Consider the following 25,631-nt stretch of genomic DNA (forward strand, 5'->3'; position numbering starts at 1 on the left):
ATGCGACCTCTAGTGGGCAAAGCAGAGAATAAATAATCTTACAGAAAGCAATGTATTAGTATCTGCACGGATTGCATGAAGATTTTGCTGCCGTAAATCTGCAGCATAATACAGTAGCTTTAACGTAAATATGATTTGGATAAAGTAATGTGGAGAACACGTTTTTTTTTTCTGCGTGGAAATTGTGTGAAAAAAGAAAAACAACACATACTGTGTATATACTGGAGTATAAGCGGAGTTTCAGTCATTACTCATCTTTCCTACGCCCCCACAAGTCTTCTCACCTCACACAGACCTGTGGGACAGAAGAAAAGAAGATATGCAGGGGGCGTCAAGAAAGGTGAGTATTGACTTATCATTTTCTTTTTTTGTGTGTTGGGCATACTGGGGCTGGCTATACGCTGGGGGCAGGGGCTAGCTGGCTGTATACAGTGGGCAGGGATGCTGGCTATATACTGGGGGCAGGGGCTTGTAGGATTTATACCTGGGGCAAGGGGTTGGATATATATGGCAAAATACAGGACATATCACATAAAGGGGGATCATGCACCCATATACTTCTATGGCACCCAGTCAATGCAGTGAGCACACCGTACCGCCTGGGTGCCATAGACGTCTCTGAGCGCTGTGATCTGGCCGGATTACTGTCCCCCTCACGTTTGTCTGCATGAAGTCGTACTAGAGGAGGAGGAACTCACTAGAGTCTTTGGGAATTCTCAGTGCAGTGATGGGGTCGGAAAATAAATGGAGGCTTTCAGAGCGAGTTGGAGGGAAAGTAGGTGGATTGTACCCACATAGTTGGACATGTTTTCAAGGAGTTTTAAAGGAAATGAATGTGATGAGATGAGGGAATAGTTCAGCAGGGAAGATGGATCAAGATATGGATCTTTAGGATGGGTGTGATGGTTCCATGTAAGGTAAAGGCTGAAGAGCTGGAATAATCAGAGTGATGAGGCTGGGAATAAGGCGCAATGCAATTGGGTCAAGAACACAAGTAGTGTGGAGTCATATTAAATGTATGGAGGAGCCATGGGTAAGGGCAGAGAAGTGGTTATAGTATAACGTAGGTGGGTTGCTGCTTCAAGCCTGTGACGTCATATCCATTGGTCACACAGCACAGTAAGGTCAGAGGACATGGCAGCTGTCATAGAATTGGGCAGTTTCTGAATTCTTGTATATGTACCAGAGGAGCCTGGGCCTGTACTCGGATACCGAGCTGCCAACACATAAACCAGTAAGATAAACCAAGAGCTAGCGCTCCCGCTTCTTGCCATACGGAGCCATCAGCAGCCTGCAAGTACTCGCTTCATGGCTCCATCCTGTAGATCATCATGAATGTGTCCTTTCTTACCTTTTATCCTGGATGGTCACATCCCATAAGCCATAGTAGTAGAGGATCAGCTTTGGAAATGCACAAAATTTAGCAATATTCAGTGACAAGATGTCCTTACCACATATTTCTTCACGTAGCAACCCAGTGACTGATGTACATTGCAGCCTGCAGAGGATTTTGCTATGGCAGCATGTTGTGATATTGTACCAAATTAGTTTAGGCCTTACTCATATTCACATGACCAGGTTTTTTTGTTTCTCCTTAAAAACATTTTCTCCTTATGACATGGAAACACTGATTAGTATTAGTTTATTTTTTTTTTTACAAATAAAGCCTTATGAAAAATGAGAGTTCTTGAAGGGGTTCTCCAAGATTTTTTAAAAATAGGGAGGTGGGAAGGGGGGCTGTACAAAAAAAAAAATAAAGATATACTTCTTGGTGTCCTTTGGCGCAGACACCTTAGACGCCTGCCATGCCCAACCTTCTGCATCCGGACGGTGATGCCTGTAAACAAACAGGGGCATGGCACAAGGGGCCACAGCCCGGAACACTAGGAATGCCTTTTAGCGGATTCTAGTGAACCTCCATAACAGTTGTAAACATAGCACAATCATTCGTTTTATTTTTTGCCAGGACATCAGGCATGGTAGCTGATCAGGCAGGGATGATAGGAGATTTCTCTGATGAGAAGCATGAAGTGACACTGCGAGAAGAGGGATGGGGCATTGACTGCCTCATTAGCATAAGGATTAAACCGAGAATATTCCAGAGGTGGCATAATGGAGATAAATTATTAAGAAATTTGGGCATTTGATCTACAACATGCTGGAAGCAGATTACAATATATGCGGATGTTCTTGTCTTGCCCCTCCAACCACTGATATGAGAGCAGTTATCACTGCATGCCTCTTCCATCATAACCACTCATATCAATGGTTGGAGGGATACTTCAAGCCCCTCCAAGAGTAAGGATTCCATGGGCACCCATCCATCCACGAAGCAAGCAGAACACAGGACATCACAGGAAGTCCTGAGCACCGCTGTCTGGTAGCCATGTGACCCAAAGCTCCTGGCAAACTTTAACAGACCAAGTATTATATGGGTGACCCTATTAAGATCTTTTACCCTATGCAAGCCGAAGGCCAATCACATACTGGAAGGGGTGGACAAAATCCAGATTGTTTCTGATCAAACAACTATGTTTGCTGAGCATTGTTTAAAGGAAACCTACCACTTGTAGTGGCAGGTTTCCGATGGCAATACCGGGCACCAGCTCAGGGTTTCCTTTGAGCACTGTGCCCTGGGCTGGAGTTCTTAGGGAATGTCTGGTAGTGTGACTCTCCCATTCCCATCCCCTCCACACCTTGTCCACATTAGTGATGTATAAGAAGTCTGCCGTTATAGCAGACAATGGCTAGAAAGCCAGAAAGGAGTTCACTTCTGCTGGAGATGGTCTTGGACGACCTGAACGATTTGTTATTATAGATGAGGAGACCAATTTAGTTAGTGCCCAGATGGGCGGGTGTTTATTTTATGTTCTGTTTCCGTGCTGGGGGAATAAATAAAACTCAAGATTAGGACTATTAACCTTGGAGTCTGTGTCATTGCCAACCACCCACAGCAACCCCAGATCCAGACACCTAGTAAAGTTTAGTATACGTGGCCAACCCATTTATGGTCAACAGGTTCTTCATACAAGATAAAGAAGAGATCGAAGACATTGGTTCAATATTTACCTGTAATTTATTGTTCATTTTCATATACAAAAAAAGATAAAAGTCCTTTCTAAAATGTCCTCCTATTGGTTATGGTTGTGGCTGCTTCACACAGGGCATTTACTACATTCATGACAAAATTTTTTTTTTTTTTCCTGGTACCCAGTGCAAATAATTTAAAGCAGTCAACCAGATCTCCATATGTCTAATCTCGAACGCAATACTCTTCCTTCTTTAACCTTACTACAGTAAAAAGGGACAAAGCTTCACAGCAAAATGTATTAACTATGATACATTATTCTCTCGAAAAAACACCGTAATTCTTCAACTGCAATGCAATGAAATGTGTTTAAGAGGTGGACACATCCATTTATACATTTACCATGGTAAAGATAAATATATCCATTTAAGAGTCCATCGGTATAAATGGGTTACAGCAACAGGCTCCACTGTATATATAGGTGTATATTTATATATATATTCTTAAACAGGATATTTTAGCATAACGATTGTTAAAATCAGTAGTACAAGCTAACTCTGCTACATATAATTATAGCTACAATAGTGAATAGAACACACATGATTTCACCTCTCATTTTAGCCAAAACTGTATTTTTGCGATTTGGGACCCAAGGACGAAAAAGAAAAAAATTACATTTTTTTTTCTTTAGCTGACCATCATAAAAAGCCTTTCCATCTAGTACAGATACCAAAAAAAAAAAAACTTGAATTTTTTTCTGTAAAAAACAGATTTTAAAAACAATGTTTACAAAGTAAAGAGCATACATTTAAAATATAAAAACAGAAGAAAAAAAAAAGAAACAAGTAGATGGGACCGAGGTTTTTTCAGATATCAGCAAATATGTAAGACAGTTATGTTTAAATTAATGCTAAACATTACATTCACAAATATCGGCGCCCCAAACAGAAAATTTAAAAAAAAATAAAAATCCCCATTAAATATCAGTCTTACAATTTTGGAGAATATGAAGAAATAAAAGTTCCTGAAAATAAAAAGAAAATAGAACAGGACATGCAAAAGTATATGAAAGGGTCGGGGGAAAAAAAAAAAAAAAAAGCAATGAAAATACAAAGTTTTTCCTATTTAAAAAAAAAGCTGTCCATGAAATTGAACAAATACATAGATACATGAGGAATCCCTCATATACACAATACACTTTCCATGAGAAGGAGGGAAATCAACGGTCTTTGCCTTGTTTGATAAAATTTGCAATATTTTTCAAAAATTTTCGGATAAAAATCACACTGCAACCTGCGTCCACAAGTCAAATATAAAACGTAACTGCATTCCCCGTTTTGGCTACTATTATGTACATTTAGGATTTTTGATAGACACTTTCTTATACAAACATGTATTTAAGCCTTAGTTTACTTTGAAAAATTCCAAGGTGAAGAATAACCAATAGTGAAAATTAAAAAAAAACACTAATGATTATGAACAAGATTTTTTTTTTTTTTTTTTTTAGGACATGTATACTTCAAGGAGATTCCTTGCATCTTACAAATGTTTCTCCATGACTGGAGACTTTACAATACCCTTGGACCAGACTCTTCAACAAAAGAATCCTAGGACCACTATGTACACAAACGTTTGACACATACTCAAACACTGACAAAGCCAACTTTTCTTTTAAATCAGACTTACAGAAATATTTAATAAATTTCATTTTCACTGAAAAATAAAATGGACGTTTAAGTCACCTTCACTAGTCCCCATCTCACCCCCCCCCCCATACCAAAAACAAAAAAAGAACTCTGTAAGCGAAGGGCTCTGACTCCTGATATACTATATATATACCAGCATGAAATGACTATATAACTGATAGACTGTATATACCAGCATGGAATTACAATATAACTGATAGACTGTGTATACCAGCATGGAATCCCAATATCATTGAAGACCTGTGTGGAAATACACTTGGAATCTGATAAACTACTTCAAAAACTAGATTGTTCTGTTATAAGGAATGCATTCTTGACAGGACAATACTCAGCATTTACAATATAAAAAGGAACCCAAATTTTTAAATTATTGGCTGCAGAATGAAATCTATAATATTAGGAAATATTTAAATTATTAAATAACAAGATCTCTTAAATGGCTCAGGAGATTTTCTTGCATAATTCTACAGCAATAATAAAAAAAAAAAAATATATAGTACCTTTCCAAAAATGCTGGTGTTGTGCCTAATACAGAGTCTGAGGGTGTGGTGTATGAAGCAAAAGTTGGACCCTTCGGTTTCTTGCGAGGGGAGTAGCATAGTTGGAGGGATGAGCGCTCATCTCCCCTCTCCATAGGAGGCCGTGCTACCGGGCTGTACATACGGCAAAAGATAAAGCATGCTCTATCTTTTTTCCGGTGCTGGCACGCTTGTGTACCCACTGTACCGTGCACAATGCACTCCTATGGCGGTTTGAAAGCTAGCTGCTGTTTGTACAACTAGCATGCGCCCGCCACATACCTTCGTTTTGAAAGGGTCCCTACAAAAAGACAACCCTAGTTAGGGTTTAAGCACACCACTGGGGTCGGCCCTTGATTTACCATGCAGTGGATGGGACAGTTCTGAAGGAAAGAGGAATCTTCTTTCATCAAGCATCACCATGATGCACGGAGTCCCATCCTCAGCACTTGCTGACCAGGTATCACAGATAACACAAAGCGGTACAGGATTCACGGACCGACCACACTTGCACTTGTCATCTGATTGGGCTTTTATACTACATGAAGTCCTTAGACCCTGTATTAGGCACAAGGCAGTCTTCCATTGAAGAGGACCTCTTAGCTCTCCTGACATCTGTGTTTTAGTAATTTGGAGTTAACGAGAGTAATAAAATAATTCAAAACCTGGACTCCCCACCCGATTCCAATACTGGGTCACATATCGGTTGCACGTGAAATGTTTGCAGGGGTTGGCGGAGTGGCTCAGTTTCATATAAATACTATTTCTATGTGCCAACTGTGGCTATTCTGATGCATTTTCCCCACTTTAAACCAAGTGTTCTGTTTATTTTATTTTTTTTCCTAAGAAAAAGGAGAGAAAGTATCCACCTAGTAAAAAGGGGTGTATTTCTCAGTCATAAGATGGCAACACCCACTTGTCAATTTTTATTTTTATTTTAAAACAGACATGAATTAAAAATTTATAAAAAAAAGTGAAAAAATGTCAGGAGAGCTTCCTCTTTAATGGGAAAAATATAAATAAAAATTAGATAATCGTATCCCTGATTTGTTGGCACGTTGTAAAACGTAAATTTTCTTATCTATAGCACGTATTAGTCACAAATTATTTTTAAAAAATTATACATTTTACTTGAAATGCTGAATAAAGTCCTTTGTGCCTCTATTAAACTTTATTATGTGATTTTGTTTTAACTTTTACTTTAAATCTCTATCTGAAATTAGTTGCATAGATTTACAAATGAAAACCCAGCGTTAGCTCCCGTGTGGGTAACATTAATCCAAAAGTTCTGAGAACCCGCCAATAATAAATATGAGACATATATACCTTTACTATCAATGAAAGAACATTATACCGGCATATAATTCTATTTATGGTGGCAGCACCCATATAATTAATGTGACTCACACAATAACATTTGGGAGCTTTAGCCTATATAGGGGAGAAAAAAAATTTTTTTTTCCTTTCCCCGATCCTTGAAAACCATTTTTCATTGAATACAGAATTGAATAATTCCACACAAAGACGATAAAGATTTCGGTTTCATATGGCAGAATACCGAAATAGCAACACTGTTAAACATGAGCTTTGAGGTAATTTGTTTACATAGTTCACTGGATCTCAAGAGTCAGATCGAGAAGAGAGAAAGGAAATATCCTGTCGGTAAATGAAAACAAATCCAGAAGCTTTGCACACGTGTTTTGTTCCCTCCTTGGTGAAACAAAGGCACAAACATATTTTTAACTTTTAAAACATGTAAAAAGTGTTCCGTCACAGAGGAAATGATAAAAGATTTGAGGTCTTGTCTTAATCCATGAGTTGTACAGAATGCGCAAAAAACCTTTACAAATCATATTTAAAAATAGCTGGAAAAAAAAAACGAGTTAAAAAATATTATCCCTAACTGAACACAGTAACACTCCAACAGTAAAGCACTTGCACTGGGTAAATCGCTACAAGGGTATTTCAAGGTGCGTACAGAAAGCTATAGTCATATTGCATTCAAATCGTACAATCCGTTACTGGGATTGGTAAATTATTGCTAATCCGCCAGATTAAGTGATTTTCTTTTTTTAAAAAGGACATCTACCACCAAGATGAAGGATTGTACACCAAGCACACTTACACACTGGTGGGAGGATCCACTCTTCATTTAGCTTCTTATGTCCTTTTTCTTTTTTTAAAGGCTTTTAAAATTATGCAAATGAGGCCTCATAGGTGTTTATGGAGCCTGAGGCCCCTGAGGTTCATTTGCATAATTTTTAATTCACATTTTTATCCATAAAGGCCATAAGAAGCGAAATCAACAGCGGATCCTGCCAGGAAGGGTGCACACCAGATTGTAATCCTTCATCCTGGTGGTAGATTTTCTTTAATTTACCTAATTTGACATTAATTCCAGAGAAAATATACAAAGAGTATAATGTACACCAAGTACTAATTCTTAATAGTTCAGACTTAATTTATCATCTACACTCAAACGTATCATTTATTGTGGCAATTTATAATGGGGGTATCACCAAGTCCCTTCTGTCAATCTAAGGGTTACTTAATTTATGTGATATTTATGATCATAGCGGATGTAAAAAAAATAAATAAATCCTTTTAAAAATAGTTGAGTTCATGGGGAGGAAATAAGACTTTATTGCCCCTTAGGCCATGTTCACGCCAAGTGAGTGAGGAGTGGGGTGTGAAAAGGCAGGCAGAGCCTGGCAGGCAATTTCACGGCCGCCGGATATACTAAGAGGCGGAGCTTCTTGATATATCCGAGGGGTCGTAAGGGGAAGGGGGAGTATATCAAACGCTGGCTGCATGTAGCATGTAGAGGTTTTTATCGCCTCGATCCGAATCAGCTAAACTGAACTGTGCTTGTAAAATTAGCCAATTTAAGCCAATACATACAGGAAACACATCAACCAGGTTTCTGAGACGGAGAATGAACCAGTGAATAAAGTAGGAGAGAGGCAACTGACTGGATTTGTCAATTGATGACCTTTGTAGCCAACTAACTTAAGATCCCTTTACGGTGGGACCCCACCCACCCTGCTGGATCCAACCACTCCCCATGGGTTCAAAGGGATGGCCACCGATTTAATCAGCCATCATATGATACACCACCGCGATGTAGCAGGATACTCTCATAGAGGAAAGACATTTAAACCAATGAATAGCGTTGTACAGATTCAACACCAAAGTTCTTTGGAAATTCAGGGTCAGGTCCAGCACCAAATCAATCTAACCCCCCCCCCCCTTTCCTTGCTGCTGAAAAAGCCACCAGCCGGCAACGTAGGGCCCTACCATTTTTGGGGGAGGATCAGCGCTCCCTGATGACGCCATCGGGAGTTAATTTCCCACAATCAGTGCCACCATTTGGTACCCAAAGCCGGACCCGAATAGATTTGTAAAATTTGGGTTTCGCTCATCACTACCAATGAACCAATTCAAAAAAGGTTGACTTTTATGCTTGTGTTATCACATTTAACAAATCTGTCTTTATTTTCTCAACCAGTAATTCAATCTTCATACTATATATAGTATTATATACGACTTTCACTACAGATTGTACTGTCTGTACATCATTTTATATAAGAAATAGTACTTGGTGTACATTGTCCTTGATTTCCTACAATGGCAACATTAGCTTGTTGATACTAGGTTTGTTTTGTCGGCCTTTGGTTTCAGTATAGTTCTGTAAGACCTTGAAACCAAAAAAATGTAGCACGTTTTCCAAAGAGGGGAGGAAGAGGGATGGGAATGTACACACAAATGGCCACAACTTACAGTGTTCTAACCAATGACAAAGCAACAGTGTATTTCTTAATTCTACAAATGTCACTATAAAAACTAAGTAAAATTTTTAACTTGGTGTTGCCGATTTTGGATTGGGAGTTGATAGAAAATATGTTGCTGGTTCAAGTTCTTTAAAGGAAAAAAAAAACAACTACATAAAAACCCAGAGTGTGTATATTTTAGATATGTTGGTGATGCAGCATAGACACAATTAATAGTTTGGTTCCTCATTTTGTAAATTTTCTTATGTTGTTAAATTGTGGCCTTCGAGAATCTAAGGTTTAATATATACTGCAATATCCCAGAACTACTATTATAAATTAATGCTGCACCTCAAATCTGAACTAATAAGGGACATTTAAATAGAATTCTTGTAGTACAGGGTTTTGCAGTGAATTTAAAGATTTATTTACTCTTAGGAACTCGGATTAGTGGGGTCAGACTCCTAGTCCCTTACTGATCAGTTTATTAGAAGGACTGTGGTGCTTGGAAACGAGACATTACTAATTGTGTAGTGGCTGAAAATGGTACTGCAGTTCTCACTCATTCAGATGACTGGGAGAGCTGCAGTACCAGTGATGGCCACTACACAACGTACAGCTCTGCCTTGTTACAGAGCTCCACAACTGAGCAGCGCAAGTCCGGAAAAATCATTTTTACATTTAAACTGGCAGCTATGTAATTTACCTAGATCCCAAATTGGCCAATACAATATGAATTTACTTGCATCCTTAGTTGATATTAAAATGATACATTTTAGCACTCCAAATCCAAAATGCTGTACCGTTTTTTGTAGCAACATTCTTCTATGTGGATTGTAAGGTCTTAAAGACGTACACGGTTATTGAAGACTATCAAATCAAATATGGCACTTATACTAAATACATTAAAGCTTCTGAGATTTTCTCTCTCAATGTAGGGAGGAAAAGAAACACAGTTGATGCAAAGTTCAGTGAAACGGACAGTAAGCCTTCCATCCATAATAACTAAAAAAAAACTATATATACAATATATATATTCCCATGTGAATTCAGAGGAAGAGACCAATAAAGACCGGCCTTTAAGAGTTTGTGGATATAAAGAAAAAGGCACATTAACGAACATTAATAATTGGCTGGAAGTCGCCTGTATTTTGGAATTTTCATGTTTCAAAAATGAAATACAACTTGTCAATAGGCAAGTTGTGTCAAACTCTGAGCCCATACACATAGGAGCAAAGTTACCCAAACACAACATGTCATGTGTAGAGGAGCGTACCAACTACCACTCTCAAACAGATAATGTTGGAGGTAAGTAGGTTGGGGGAGGGGGGTATGTTAAATCTAAACATCCCCTATTTCACTAGAGTAAAGCCATTGCCAGAGGCATCTGGCAAATGCTTACTAAGAGCACACCGACGCTTGGCCAAGCCCGCATGCAAGTTACGAGGATCCAGGGGTACCGGCGGTCAACCGGACAGGCCTTTTCAAGGTGTATGTCCACCTTAGGCGTAATAATTTGGACAAAATCAATTCATCATCTAAGATGCCCAAGTTGTTATGGATACTCCTAACTAAAGTACCCATACACAATATCCAAAGCCACCACTTGAATGGTAGGCCACTTTTAGCTGTGACTGCATCAACGCTGAATGAAAGGTAAAAGGAAGGGGGGAGAGCAATTTGGCCTTACCTGACGCCAAAAAAAAAAAAAACCCAGACCCATAATTGGCCTAGAGAAAAGTCCCAATTTGGTGTACTAAATATCATCTCAGCAGAAGGGGGTGAAAAGGCTTACTGTCTAGGAGAAAAGGTCAATGTGAAACAGCCATAGCAAATATGTCATACCCAGTAGTTATCTAATTTAGGCAGTTAATCTACAAATGTGTACAATTATTTACAATGGTGCCCGTATAAAAACAAAAAACAAAACAAAAAAAAAATCCCAAAAAGGTAGCATTTTCCTAAAGATTTTGAAATTTTTTTTTTTCATTTTCCTTTTTTTTTTTTAAACTCCCTTGTCAGAAAAGCCAATTTACATTAAAATATACTTACTACAAGACAACACAACTAAAAATATATAATAAAATTATACAAGTACAAAATTCTGAGGTAATTCTGGTTTGAGGTGGTCTATGGTCATGAATTTTTTTTTTTTTACGGTATTTTATTTTGTATTGTAAGTGAACCCCTTCACGTGCTGGATAAACACACTGCCAAAAAAAATTCAGTGTCATCCAGCACTTGAGAAGGTTAACCTTGGAAGCCACGGAAATTGTATGATTTTTTTTTTGTTTTTTTTAAAACATTGCTTGTTTTTGCAGATGAAAAAAAATGTATCCAAGTATTGAATCAGCAGCATCAGAAACATTCTCTGACTTGGGCAAAAGTTCTGGCAACTCTAGTGGGATCTGAATATGCACCAAGCTACATTTATTTTCCCTTAGCGATACGGAGAAAGGATTCTCGATGGAGCGATGAGGTTGGTCAAACAGATTTTAGTAATCTGGATGTTTAAGCTTTCCATGGCTACTAATCCCATGACCGGTTAAAAAAGATGGAACACAATCCAGTTACCGTCATGGGTAGTTGACTGTACGTCGAAGCGCCCATGTAAATAACGTAGGTCGCCTTCAATCTCTACTATATTAATTTTCCTTTCTCCGTACCCTTTCCTACGCTTTGCTCTTGACCGGCATCCTTCCCCTTTTAATAAACAGTTACCTGAGAAGAAGCTTTATAGCGTTAAACCATTTGCCGAATGATGCAAAGTGCAACCACCGTCTGCCCTGCCCACATATCGAACCTCCTAAATATTTAGCTCTCGAAACGAGAGAACATTCGGTTTTCTAGTTTCTCAACATGTTACAAAGACACCCGTGAAGATCCGCAAAAGACACAACAGACGGTTTTTTTTTGTTTTGGAGCGAGATATCCAGAAGTTAGAAGAGAAGTAATTACGGTTGTTGATAAGGATTCCTGTTGGTGGAAGGTGTATCTTATGTAACAGTCTTCAGCATACTACAAAGTTTGCAGCATTTTTGTAGGTGGTCTCCCGTGGCTCCTTGTTTGAAAAGGGTCACACATTAAGAGAAACCAACGTAATGTATCGAAAAAAGGAGTTTGTTGAGGTTCTGTAGTACCTTCACCTTTCTGCATTCAAAAGTCGGCACCTGAATGCTTGCTGAGATGTTCATATTTTTTTTTTCCTGTTTTTCTTTTAATATACAATAAAACAATGTGCTGGTAAAATTGATCCAAATCCGCCCCCCCCCCTCGCCCCCCACAAGAAACCAAATATTAAAAATAAAAAAGATAATAAAAAGTCAAGGTAAAATAGCAGCTGCATTCATGGGTTTGTGTATGTGTGGGTTTTTTTTTTTTCCGTATAGTTTATATTTGATTTTTTTTTTTTGTTAATTTTTTTTTCTTCAGTGTTTTAAAATGAGTCTGGAAAGACAAAATGTAACAAACAACTCAGATACTGGACTCTTTGGGCGGCAAGTCCACGTTGGTGACAGATGTAACGATGGAAACAAGGCAGTCCGAGGTAGTGCCGTTCACTATTTTACGGATCTGAGAAATACGCTCCTCAACACATCCAGCAGAGAGCCGCGCCTCTGCGTCATGGTCCCAGCACTCTTCAATGGTGACACACAGCTGTGCCAAACCCTGACAATAAAGAAGAGCAAATTACTAAAAAGCTTCTGTTATGTAACATTTTTCCAACCAGGTTGGGGACACTTGTCATATCCTATACAGACAGTCCCCAGGTTACTTACAAGATAGGTTCTGTAGGTTGGTTCTTAAGTTGAGTTTTTATGTAAGTCGGAACTGTATATATTATAACTGTAACCCCATCCAAAAATGTTTTGGTGTCTGTGACAATTGTATTTTAAAAATGTTGGGTTGTCTTAAAAACCAGGATTAACAATAAATCTTAATGGCAGACACCTGTGATAACCGTTATAGCTGTTTATTGTAGCCCAAGGTTAAAATACAGTAAATTACCAACAGTCGGAGGGCGAACCTATGGCATGGGAGCCAGAGAGTTCAGAGATCCCTCTGTGGGTGCTCCCCCTTCACCTGAGCGCAAGACCTCCTCCTGAAGCCCGAAGCAGTCCAAGACATGTTGCTTTCAGTGCAATTTTAAACTAAATCTACCACCAGGATGAAGGATTGTAAACCAAGTACACTGACATACTGGTGTGTGCCCCCTCTGGCAGAATATGCTGTTCTTACAGGTAATTTTGCCCTTGTTTTTACAAAAAATAAAAAAAGGTGTAAAAATTATGCAAATGAGCCTGAGGGGCTCCAAGCTTAATTAACAGCTATGAAGCCTGGAGCCCATCAGGCTCATTTGCAAACATTTTAAAAGACTTTTGTCAGTATGTCAGTGTCCTTGGTTTACAATCCTTCATCCTGGTGGTAGATGTCCTTTAAAATCAACACATGCTTTGCTGACAAGACTGCAGGGGCAGTAAGAAGGTCTACAGCCCGGCAGGCATACATTTACGTCAATACAGCCTAAGGGATAACACACGGCACAAGTGAAACTTACAGGGTGTTTCAACCAGTGTTCTTTGAATGCAGGACGCATCTTCTTGTGAACTACTACTTCCTGCAGATCTTCTAAGGATGGATGCTGACCAATCTCCTCTTCAAATGGCAACATATACTCATCGACAGGCCCTATGGGAAATATTCAATGAAGGATAAAGAGTCAACTAAAACTGCTGGAAATTATTTTAAAAATTGCGTCAATTTCTCCCAGCACATCACTGATCAGGAATTCCTTTACATTGCACCAATCCCAAATTGAAAATTGTATAAGTTTTTAAATTAAACATTAAAACAAAAAAAAAAAAAAAAACTTGGATTTGCAGCTAATGTAATGTCCCTCTGTACAGAATAGACGTAAAAACTGGTTTTAAAGAAGTTATCCATTTACATGACCAGAATCAAAATTCAAATGAATCATTGATGGAGAAAGCAATGCAGTAAAATTACTAGAAAGCGGTGATCTACACATAACCTCAAGGGGGAGCCATAGACTCACCGTCAGCAGCTGTACACCTGGATACAGTTTCCCAGAGCACAAGTCCCATAGCATACATGTCTATCCTGAGAAAAGAATCTCGTTGGAAGTTAATTGCTCCTTCCAGCACCTCTGGAGCCATGTACCGCCTGGTGCCAACCTAGGAGTAGAAACAGTAAATTCATTGAGACACCGGAGAAAATTCTTTTACATATTTACATAGCACATAAAAGTGTGTAGAAGGAAAGTAGGAATTATTAAAGGACATCTCCCACCAGGATGAAGGACTGTAAAAAAAAATCACACTGACATACTGGTATGTGCCCCCTCTGGCAGGATCCGCTCTTTTAGCTTCTTATGCCCTTGATTTTAAGAAAAAAGGCTCATTTGCATAATTTAAAAAGCCTTTAAAAAAACACCAAACAAACAGGGCATAAGAAGCTAAAAGAAGAGCAGATCCTACCCGAAGGGTACACACCAGTATGAAAGTGTGCTTGGTTTACCATCTTTGACCCTGGTAGTAGATGTCCTTTAAAAGGGGTGGCCCTTATAATTAAATCGGTGTAACTAATGGGTGGGGCCGATTTAAAACAATGAAAAGAACAATACTAATACGCTCCAGTCCAGCCCAACGCCTCCAGTCATCACTGCAGCCTCTACGTAAAGACAAGAGTGCAGTGGTGACAGGAAGGAATGACAGTCACCCCCACCCTTGTTTCAGCTTAACCCCGGAAACTGAGTAGCAAAATAAGGTCAGCCATTTCCAGAATCGTACCAACGTAAAACCCTTTAAGCTGGCCATACATAGGTCTGCCAAACGATTTAGGCAGGGATAAGCCAAAATCAAACGTGTATGTGGTAGATCTCTCACACACAGAGAAGGATCAGGCAAGTTGGATGTCAACCTCTCCGATCCTTTTGATCTTAGGGGAGACAAATCAACAGAATGTATTCTCTTGCTGTCAGAAAGACATGCACACTTGGCTGAGCCAAGAATTCTTGTGGGGGAGGAAGAATAGGGGTCTATTAACAATCTTATATATTGGGCTGGCTCCGGGCCCGATGCACAGGCAAGTTTGGTCAGCTAGACCCATTATCCTGAACCCAGTACAACCGAACTGAATAGAAGACATCTAGTACAGCTGTAAAGATAAGGATTTGTAAAACCAATGCACACAAGTACCAAATTAGGCTACATTCACACGACCGTGCTACGGTACGCTGGGCACACCTCGGCGCCCGGGGGAGGAGGAAGGGGTGAGTGATATATGGAGCACTGGCATATCCTTTCTTCAGGCTACGGGACCGCTCCCGTACTGTGCCATGCACCCATTGCAGTCTATGGTGGGCGTATACACGTCAGCCATATATACATCCTCCATACGGCTGTGTGAATGTGGACTTGGGCAGATCAGACCCATGGGCAATGGGCCTAAGATTTTGGTTTCATTTAATTTCGACCACTATCTTCAGAATACTCCTAGTATAAAACCATAAAATATCTGTCTAGAGCATGACGGGTAGCGGACACAGATAGTGGTTGGATATCCAGCAATTACTTAATAGGCTCACCTGTCCATGTGTATCTCCAGGTGGTTTTCCAGGTTCAAACCGAACAGCCAACCCAAAATCTGCCAAGATGGCAGTCAAGTCATTTTTTAGTAAAACATTTTTACTTTTGAAATCCCTGTAAAAGAAAAATAAAAAATAATTGTACAAAATTTAGACCAAGACAGAATCTTCCTTCTCCCCATAAGATTATTTCAGCATTATTTGGGCACACTGGACTGTAGAACTAAGCCTATGAGAGGGCTTTGTAGAACCCTACATCTATCCAATGTCCATTATGATACCATGGCCAGGATGAAAAGCAGTGAAATGTACGTACCCACCTATGGCAACCCCCACCACGCAAATTAGGCATTGCTTTTAATATGCAATGAAAGTTGTTTGAACATTGAGAATGGGAGCAGGGAAGGGTTCCCCAAACTTAAGATGGTAAGCATTGAAGGGGGGTCACAAGGAAAGAAGGAAGGGGGATGGGTCAATGTGCAGGGTGGGGACATTTATAAATGTGGGTGAGCCACAATAACGGGGGTGTTATATAGTGTAAGGGCCATTGATCTGGGTATTATACAGAGTGGGAATACTAGGGGGTATGGCTTATTGCATAAAATATTTTTGTCCCCCTTTCTCAAGTTGGGAGTATGGATGACATCATAGAAAATATTGGCTTCATCAATATAGCTCTAAATGGGTTAGGAGTTACAACATACAATGTATAAGGATATCTATGGTACATATGGCTGTAATATAATTACCCGCCGAGCAGATGGTAGTGACTTTAATGCTATGCATTTATATCTGACAGACAGTCCCTGTAGTGACAGTTCTGATAAGAGCACGATAGGGTAAATGTGATAATTAAACAAGTAAATACAGTTTGTAGGAGTGTCATGCAGCGCCAGACGGAAAACTGCAATAAATACAGAAGGCAAACACCGGTGTGAGCTGAAATCGTGAGAAAATACATGATTTAACATCGCCGGGCCCAGACCATAACACAAAAATCACAGGATTCTGAGGCAACACTATGAGTGCTCCACGGATAGGAATAATAGATTATCAGGGGTGTGAAAGCCAAAAAAATCTGCCACTCCTTTCACACAGGGGAATGGGACGCACTGCTATTCACAGACATTAAAGTTTAAAAGTTTTTCCCTGCATAGGGCCACCACTGGGCCAATGAATACATCAGTGGAAAAGACAACGCCCCCCGACGCGCCCCCCCCCCCCCCGATTTCTGTTGCGTGAAAGCCAGTGCCGATGCGACAAAATCCAATCGTGTGCACCAAAATCCAGGAGCAATTCGGTGCAATTCGGACCCTTAGTAAATGAGCCCCACTGACTGCATACACTGTAGATTTAAAAAATTAACTAAAAACCTTCAACAAAATTATATACACGAATATCACAGTTACCGTAAATATACACTCCAGTAGAAGCCGACCCAAGTTATGACTCGAGTATAAGCCTAGGATGGAAAATGCATAGGCCCAAAAGCCTTCCCAAGTAATGAAATGGCCTGCGGCCTCCTCCACACTATGAGGCCATCAGGCAGTGACACTGCCGTGTCTAAGTGTATGCGCAGGCCGAGGACCAATCTCTACCCATGTAGCTACACAGGAGCCGAGAGAGAGAAAGAGAGAAAGAGAGAAAGAGAGAAAGAGAGAAAGAGAGAAAGAGAGAAAGAGAGAAAGAGAGAAAGAGAGAAAGAGAGAAAGAGAGAAAGAGAGAAAGAGAGAAAGAGAGAAAGAGAGAAAGAGAATACAGTTTATTTTTCTTTTATAATGAGGGGCACTGTGGGGGGAGGCTGCTTGCTATGAATAAGTGTCCCTGGGTTATTATACTTGTTTTTGATGGTAGATTTCCTGTAAAGAAATCCTGCCGGTGCTATACAAAAAACCCCCCAAAAAACTTCAGTGCAGTTCGTGTCCTGTAGGGGCGCTGTTGGCATATTCTGTAACTGACGGGAAGTCGCCGAATGTCACAAGCCCCAAAGATAACAGCAAAAGTGTCACACAAAATGTAGTGAAACCCACTGCAAAAAAGATTGTGACATCACTGCCTATTTATTTTATGAAAATAATTTCTATGATAGTATCGGGTGCCCAACAATCACAATAGTGCAACTGAAGCCACAATAGTGCAACTGAAGCCACAATAGTGCAACTGAAGCCACAATAGTGCAACTGAAGCCACAATAGTGCAACTGAAGCCACAATAGTGCAACTGAAGCCACAATAGTGCAACTGAAGCCACAATAGTGCAACTGAAGCCACAATAGTGCAACTGAAGCCACAATAGTGCAACTGAAGCCACAATAGTGCAACTGAAGCCACAATAGTGCAACTGAAGCCACAATAGTGCAACTGAAGCCACAATAGTGCAACTGAAGCCACAATAGTGCAACTGAAGCCACAATAGTGCAACTGAAGCCACAATAGTGCAACTGAAGCCACAATAGTGCAACTGAAGCCACAATAGTGCAACTGAAGCCACAATAGTGCAACTGAAGCCACAATAGTGCAACTGAAGCCACAATAGTGCAACTGAAGCCACAATAGTGCAACTGAAGCCACAATAGTGCAACTGAAGCCACAATAGTGCAACTGAAGCCACAATAGTGCAACTGAAGCCACAATAGTGCAACTGAAGCCACAATAGTGCAACTGAAGCCACAATAGTGCAACTGAAGCCACAATAGTGCAACTGAAGCCACAATAGTGCAACTGAAGCCACAATGGTTTGGGATTTGAAATTTAACAGATTTTATATTGCATTTCTACCTTATAAGAAAAATGCTAAAACAAAGGACAAAGTTATCTTCCTGAAAATTACATAAAAAATTACTTTAAAAAAGGCTTTACTTTCTGTTAATATTTTTCATTTATTTTAGGTGTACAGTGGCCTATAATAAGAAAGCCCCTAATAGGTAATTAGAAATCAGGACGCGGTCACTGTAATTAGCCGCCATCTATACAACCCCCCACTCGGCCATCTTTTTATCATGTACAGTCCGGCGTTTAGATAAGAGAAAACATTATTCTGGGATTATTTGTTCTGAATAATTTATAGACCACTGACTTTTTTTTTTCCCTCCAGATTTGCATATGTCAAAGTCCTCTCAGCTGTGTCCACATCTATTAACATATCCGCAAAGGTCTGACTGCAATTTTTGTCTTTATAAATATGAAAAAGTTGCGGAATAAAAAGCATAATTATGAGAATTAATTTCACGACTCGTTTCACTGAGTACATCGCCAGCATCAAAAAGCAGAATGATCATTGTCAACCCCGATTGTTTCTGGATGTCATTTTTCATAATAATATATATATATTTATTTTTTTAGATTATTTTTGAGCGTTCTAATTTTCTTAAATAATTTTTTTTAATGTCAAAATCGTTGGAAAATTTCTTGTATGCAAGTATGATGAATATTCAGTAGAACAATTCATCCGCAGCCACACAAGGCGCACACTGTGACATATTACAATAAAAAAAAGTTCAAAAAGGTAATTTTGGTCAATTTGTATAAAATGATTTGTCAAGCAATTAAATGGATTAGAAAGAAATTAAATAAAAAGAACGTAAGGTTAAAGGTGGGTTTAAACGGAACGGTAATCCCCAAATAGACATCTGTATAAAAATTCACTCGGGCCCCCATGGCTGTGTCGCTCACACCACAACGTCAGCCACTTGCCGACATCATAGTGTCTACGCTGCAATCGGCACACATTATGATGTCAGCAAGTGTCTGAAGTCTTGGTTATGCGACGGGACCGCACGGGGAGCTGAAGACAGAGCCGGACATTAAGGAAATCCTTCTCCACAATGTACCTACCTACTAACTGCTTGGTTATATAGGGCCACAAGTGTTAACATTAGAAATATGCAAATTAGCCTGAAGTCCTACCCTACTACCATCCAGCACCTTCTCTCATCCTCCCCCCTTCAGCTATGGGTTCAATCCTGGGTTCAGGAAGATGAAGCACTTAAGCCTTATTTGCATATTTCTATAGTGAAGATTTGGCATAATTGGTGTATCTGGACAACAAATATAGCAGTATGGATGGGTCAGATCATTAAATAGGCTTAGACTATCCCTTAACCAACGACAAGTGCCCATATTATGCCAGTGTCATCCCTAATATGCTAGGGACTGTATGTGAGCTTAAAAGTCATGTAATTATATAGAATACACATGGCATGTTGTGCATGAAAATCATCATCACGTTTCTTCATAACCCCCGCCTCTCGTATTATGGTTATTTCATGCATGACCTGAAGGTGGCGCTGCCATCACATGAGGAAATGCAGTCAGTAAAAAGCTAAAGCGGCACAACTCATAAGCACAGGAGCATCTGGACCAATATATTATCGCAGCTGAGCAAGACATGAAACCGTATAATCTCAGGGTGTTTTAAAGAGAATCTTTTTTCTTTCTCTAGCGGACTCCGAGCCTGGTTCTGATTTAGCAGATTTATTGTAACTATCACTTCAGATGCTTCTTCTCCCCTCATTTTATTTGGTTGGCTGTATGAAGGTTGTGAACACACACACAAGTGTACATTTTTTGTTTTTTTACAAAAAAGTAAGTGTATAGATATAAATAGGCCAAATTCACACTGTTGTCCCGTTCCCTTAGGCCTTTACCTCTCTTCCCCTCCTACTTCATTTAGGCCTCATGCACATGACCATGTGCTCACCAGCCAGAACCTGAGCATAGCACGTGGCTGGGCAAGTGGTACAGCCGGGCAAGAAGTGCGGCAAGAGTGTTACTGGGTGCCATAGACCTCTATTGTGGCTGTGTACAGGCAAAACCAGATCACAGCCCCAATTACAGTCCTGTGCATGGGGCCTTAGGGTGGTGGCACACGTGGAAACGCCTGCGATCGGGAAGAGCCGCTGGTGTTTTGCATTAAATTAACGCAAAACACCGGCGGCTCGTTCCCGATTGCAGGCGTTATCATAGAAACGTCGATGCGATTGGGCCGCGGCCTGCCCCGGTGGGGACGGCTTTGTCTGCGTTTGCAAACGCAGACAAAACGGCACTTGTGCCGCCACCCATAGTTGTAGGAGGCCCATATATCATCCTGTTGTGTCCAGATCACTAGAAGCTTCAAAGTAGCAGAGACAGCAACATGGCCGCCGATACACCCGAATGTGGCTCTGCCACTGCCTACTGCTCCACCCATTAATGAGAATGGGATCTCTATTCTCCAGATTATTGGGGGTCCTGTCACTGTGATTGGTGGGGGTCCCAGCAGTTTCAGCTTGTTGCCCTTAAAGGGGTTCTCAGGAGGTGAAAAAACATGGCTGCAGTCTTCCAAAAATAGCGCCTCACCCGACCATGGTTACTACCAGTACTGCATCTCAGCTGTATAGAAATGAATAGAGCTTAGTTGCAATACCACACACTACCCATGGTCAGGTGAGGCGCTGTTTTGGAAGACTGCAGCCATGTTTTTCCACCTCCAGAGAACCCCTTTAAATCTTTTGAATAGGCGTAACAATTAAACTAAACTATTTCAAGATGATCTAAAACAATGTGTACAAGGTTGATGAGGACAGAGCTTGGCTGTAGTGGTCTATCCAAGTACATGACCTGGAAGGGGGAGCATAGTTTAATTGGTCACTCCATACAATGGCCGGATTTTATAAAGAACACATACAAGCCATTTCATATGTAACCTTACTAGGACCACTGCAATACCACCACATACGGAAAATAAGGGTTGCATGAGAGGACATTTTATTTCCTGACGATCAAATTAAAAGATCTCCCCTAGTTAAACTACACTGAGACAAACTGTGCCAGACGGGGAGATAAAGACACAATTAGAGGTACCTCTTTTGGGCAAGACAAAGCAGGTACCTCAGGTGATCTTAATGATCCCACAGAAAGCCCAGGAATGAAGGCAGCGTCTAATTTGTCACATAACTCTTTGGCAGAGAACGCATTAGTCAGAGCAAATCAGTTTCACCCAGCTTGAGACTGACTCCATCTGCACTGGTAAAGCCATTACAGAAGAGCCGTCAGAACATTTATATTTCGGATAATGGGTAGGCAGCGGTGTGAACCGGCAACTCTCCCCGCTGTGAGTTGTCCAAGCTGTCTCTTTAAAAGAACTCCTGACAGATGGCATGTGTAAATGAGAAACACATTTTTTTCACTAACATGGTGGAAGAATGTGTTTTGAAGGGGGGGGGGGGGGGGGGGGGATAAAAAACCCCTCAAAAAGATGAATGTCTCAGGTCTGCTGTAATGAATAACAGGCTAATAGTTTGGAGTATTTGGTCATTAGCAGGGGACAACATAAAGCTCAAGAAATTAATGTTAGGGCTGTGAAATAAAAAGAAAAAAGTGACATTGAGATCCGAGCTGGTAACTAGGAGACGTTTCCAAGAATCTGGAATTTATGGTCCCTAATAAGCTCTACACGGGTATAGTCTCAGGGGACATTCCCTAAGTAAAGATACTAGAACAAATATTTAGTCTGTACCCTCCCACATATTCACTCATGGATCCTAAAAAGGTTACATATCCATAACAAATTTCTAACTCAAAGCCGAGATGCCAGGGCATACCTACCGGTTGAGGTCCATACCAAAATTTCTATACAAGACTACAATACATTTTAAAATTTGACTCCTTAGTAGAGTAGAGCACTACAAAATAGACAAAAGGAATCAATTTTGTTACTAATTCAACGATTGGCCAAGGGAGGGAGTATAATAAATTTGTTGGACCGCAGGTGTCCCTGCCCCGAACGCTAAGCCCAACCACAACCATCAGTGTGACGCCTTCATCTCTTCACTCTTACCATCACTTTAGTAGCAGGGAATTTGGAGGTATGAAAATAGTCTCTTTCCTAATTTATGAACCTTAAGGAAAGAAGTAGCACTTTGCAAGCTATATGAAGCGTCCAAAGTGACCAAAATGATCTGCCCTTCCCACCCCAACACATTGGCTGCAGGGGTCACGACTATTGTGAGTACCATTTTCATTCACTTTTTCGGTGAATGATGCAAAAGCTTCTCTTGTAACTTATTGCACGTGAAAAGAGAATGATATGATCACTGTGTTGTGCCTGACAGGCAGAAGTAATCAATCGCTGCACCATCCCCCAGCTGCTGTGTATGAGTGATCCATCTAAGGTTGATTAGTCCTGTCTGGACAGTTCAGGAAGCTCCATGTAATGTGTAATCCAGCTTTCCAAAGGTCCTGAATGTTATAATTGTTTTTTTTAAAGCAAAACCACTCAGCTCAGTGATTAAACAAGATATTCTTCTGCATCAGTATAGCTACGGCATTCTCAAGGTAAGTTTGGTTCATAATTCTTGAAATCAAATGGCCCGATTTCTTTTGGAGATTTTATTTTTAAAAACAGGTGAATGTGTGAAATTTCACACACATGAGGGAATTTAGAAAGGACCTCTACCTCAGGGAACAAGTGGTTTAGTGGGGTAAAAGCTGGTGACAGGTTCTCTCTAACCTTAAAAATTCTTTCTACTGCTCTATAACAGTTTTATTACTTCTATTCCCAGGAAAACAGTATGGCCGCGCTCCCCCCTCACTTTTATTGCTGCCACATAACACAATTCCAAAAACTGCCATCCACAGAAATATGGGTGACATAACTGCTTTCTGTAATTAAAAGATTGGGATTGCAGCTTTAAGTAAGAACCATACGCAGGGATTAAAAATTTATAGGAGGGGTAATATTCCCCAACAGGGTGCTTACCTCTGCCAGGCACAAGCCTAACTATTCTGCATTTATCAGGAGGGGAAAAAAACTACTTTTTCCAATGGTAGAAAGCTAAACCGTATGGACCAGCATTGGAGCAGCAGCAGCCAGGCACATCCATTCGGAGCAGGTTTTTGGCACGGGTCCCGAGCTGATTGCTAACACCTGTGCAATCTGTAGGGGGGATTTGCTGGTATGTTCATTCCTAAATGAGACACTGCCATAGGCACTGCCCTTGTGGGCCATTAGAGCAGCTGGCAGATCTAACAGTAATCAGCAGTGCTGACTGTAAAACCCACCTAAAGCTGATGCGAGTAAGTAAAACGTTCATTTTATTTTATGAGCAATAAAGTCAGTAGAAAGGTTTTTTTTTTCTTTGCTAACAAAGGAGTAGTGTCCTATGTCTCCATCTCGTGTGGTTAGTACATGGCGGCTCAGTACCTGTGGGCTATTGCCGGCTTGTGGCCTTCCCCTTTACAGCGAGGAATGTCTTCATGTAAATACGCCAGGCCTCGAGACATGGTCTCAGCTATGTGGCACAATTCGTTCCAGCTCAGGACGTTTCCTTTTAGATAGTCTGTCAGGGAACCCTGCAAAATGAATAAATGGCGCATTATTGTGGAAGAGAATCGTAAAGAATCAGGACAACAATGATAAAAACAACAGAACAGTCCAAAAAAAGGGGCTAGGAACACTAATGTGTAGGCACATAAATATGTACAGACATTAAAGGGGCTGGCCACTTTACCTCATGATTTTATAATGCGCCTATAAGTGTGTGTGTGTGTGGGGGGGGGGGGGGGAGGGGCTGGATGTGAAGTAATTTACCAATATACATCTATCTAAAGTGAAGCCTCCGGTCTTTTACCTCATCAGCCAGACCTTCCTGACCATAAAATGTCCTCAAATAGGGGGTCATGTGATGTCTATCTGTCCACGAGCAATCGTCAGGGGCTTATGATAGTATTCATTAATATAAGATTAAGGTCCTGGCAGGGCAATTGTTCATGGACAGATAAGATCACGTGACCATCTGCGGACATTTTATTGGTTAGGAATGTCTGGCTGATGAGGTAAAAGACGAGAGACTCCCTTGTATAAATCAATAAAGCCGGTGCGGAACTTTTACTAGATGAATGTTGGTAAATTACCTAAAATATCCTGCCCCCCACACACACATTACAAAAAAAGTGGAGGAAAAGTGGCCAAACCCTTTAAAGGGGTTGGTCTAAGTTAGCAAGTTATGCTAACAAGGTCTGACTGTTCTGATCACAAGAACAGGACCCCCAGCATTATAAAGATAGGGGATCACTACTAGTGGGTGGAGCGGCAGGAAGTAGACTCGCTCAGTCAGGGAATGGAAATGGCAAAGATGACCAAGGGCTGTGCTCAGCAATTTCCGAGACTCTCATACTATTGCACTGGAACGCCGAACACAGCCCAGCCCTAGTGCTACATAGATTAGCAAGAATGGGATCCTGTGGGTAGGAGACACTTGCTCACAAAATCTGTAAGGCCAGTTTCGTGTTTGAGAGTTCACCACATATATCTCAACCCAGTTAATTTTTAGGGGAGTTGAGGGGATGTTTCCGCCTTGACACGGACAGTTTTATGCCTTCACATGCATAAACAAAGATAAATAACACAAAATAAGTAGATTAGAAGAAAACACACACACACACACACACACACATCATGTTGATAAGTCAATATGAGCACCCAGTATTTCCAAAACCCTCTACACCCCCAGTTGACCTCACAACCCGTACGGTATCTCGGCACACCGATGCTTTCTCATACCATTACTATCTGTTGTATTGTGCTTTCAAGGTTTAACTAAATGTTTTTTTTCTTCTAATTATTCTAGGAGAAAGCAAACACAAGAGACAATAATGTGGGGGGGTTCACTGTTCATCACCAAGATTGTATGAAAGGCAACCTCAATGTCAGCATCAAGCTCATTATTTCACACAATACAGACAAATCCAACAAAATATAATTGGTAGCAGATCTGAAAAATTATCCAAACTGTGACAGAAGTGTTACGGAGGTCGCCCCAGGATACAGGGTTCTTTATAATGATTAACCATCCAAGACATTTTCGACTACCAGTCACCAATCTTATCTGTGCAACCAAGCGGCCTGAGCTAAAGGAATCAGCACTAAATCAGCACTTCTCCCACAAGCAGGGGATGGAAGAGAGGTGTCAAAGGGTTTGAGAAGGGGTCACAGCATTTGGAAAATAGGTGGGAGCTCAAGTCC

General features: G+C 40.5%; 1 protein-coding gene across 1 annotated transcript in view; it reads right to left on the reverse strand.

Annotated features, from left to right (window-relative positions):
* Nucleotides 1-12,300: 12,300 nt before the first annotated feature.
* The window catches only part of ACVR2B (activin A receptor type 2B), a 117,044-nt gene continuing 103,713 nt past the window's right edge, over nt 12,301-25,631 (reverse strand). The window contains exons 7-11 of the mRNA XM_072153882.1: nt 23,811-23,959; nt 15,630-15,744; nt 14,079-14,217; nt 13,581-13,711; nt 12,301-12,691 (exon numbers count right to left, since the gene is read on the reverse strand). Of these exons, the coding sequence (XP_072009983.1) occupies nt 12,497-12,691; nt 13,581-13,711; nt 14,079-14,217; nt 15,630-15,744; nt 23,811-23,959 (729 nt within the window). The 3' untranslated portion in view covers nt 12,301-12,496. The remainder of the gene's footprint in view (nt 12,692-13,580; nt 13,712-14,078; nt 14,218-15,629; nt 15,745-23,810; nt 23,960-25,631) is intronic.

Source organism: Engystomops pustulosus, chromosome 5 (genome assembly GCF_040894005.1).
Source record: "Engystomops pustulosus chromosome 5, aEngPut4.maternal, whole genome shotgun sequence".
Taxonomy (NCBI): domain Eukaryota; kingdom Metazoa; phylum Chordata; class Amphibia; order Anura; family Leptodactylidae; genus Engystomops; species Engystomops pustulosus.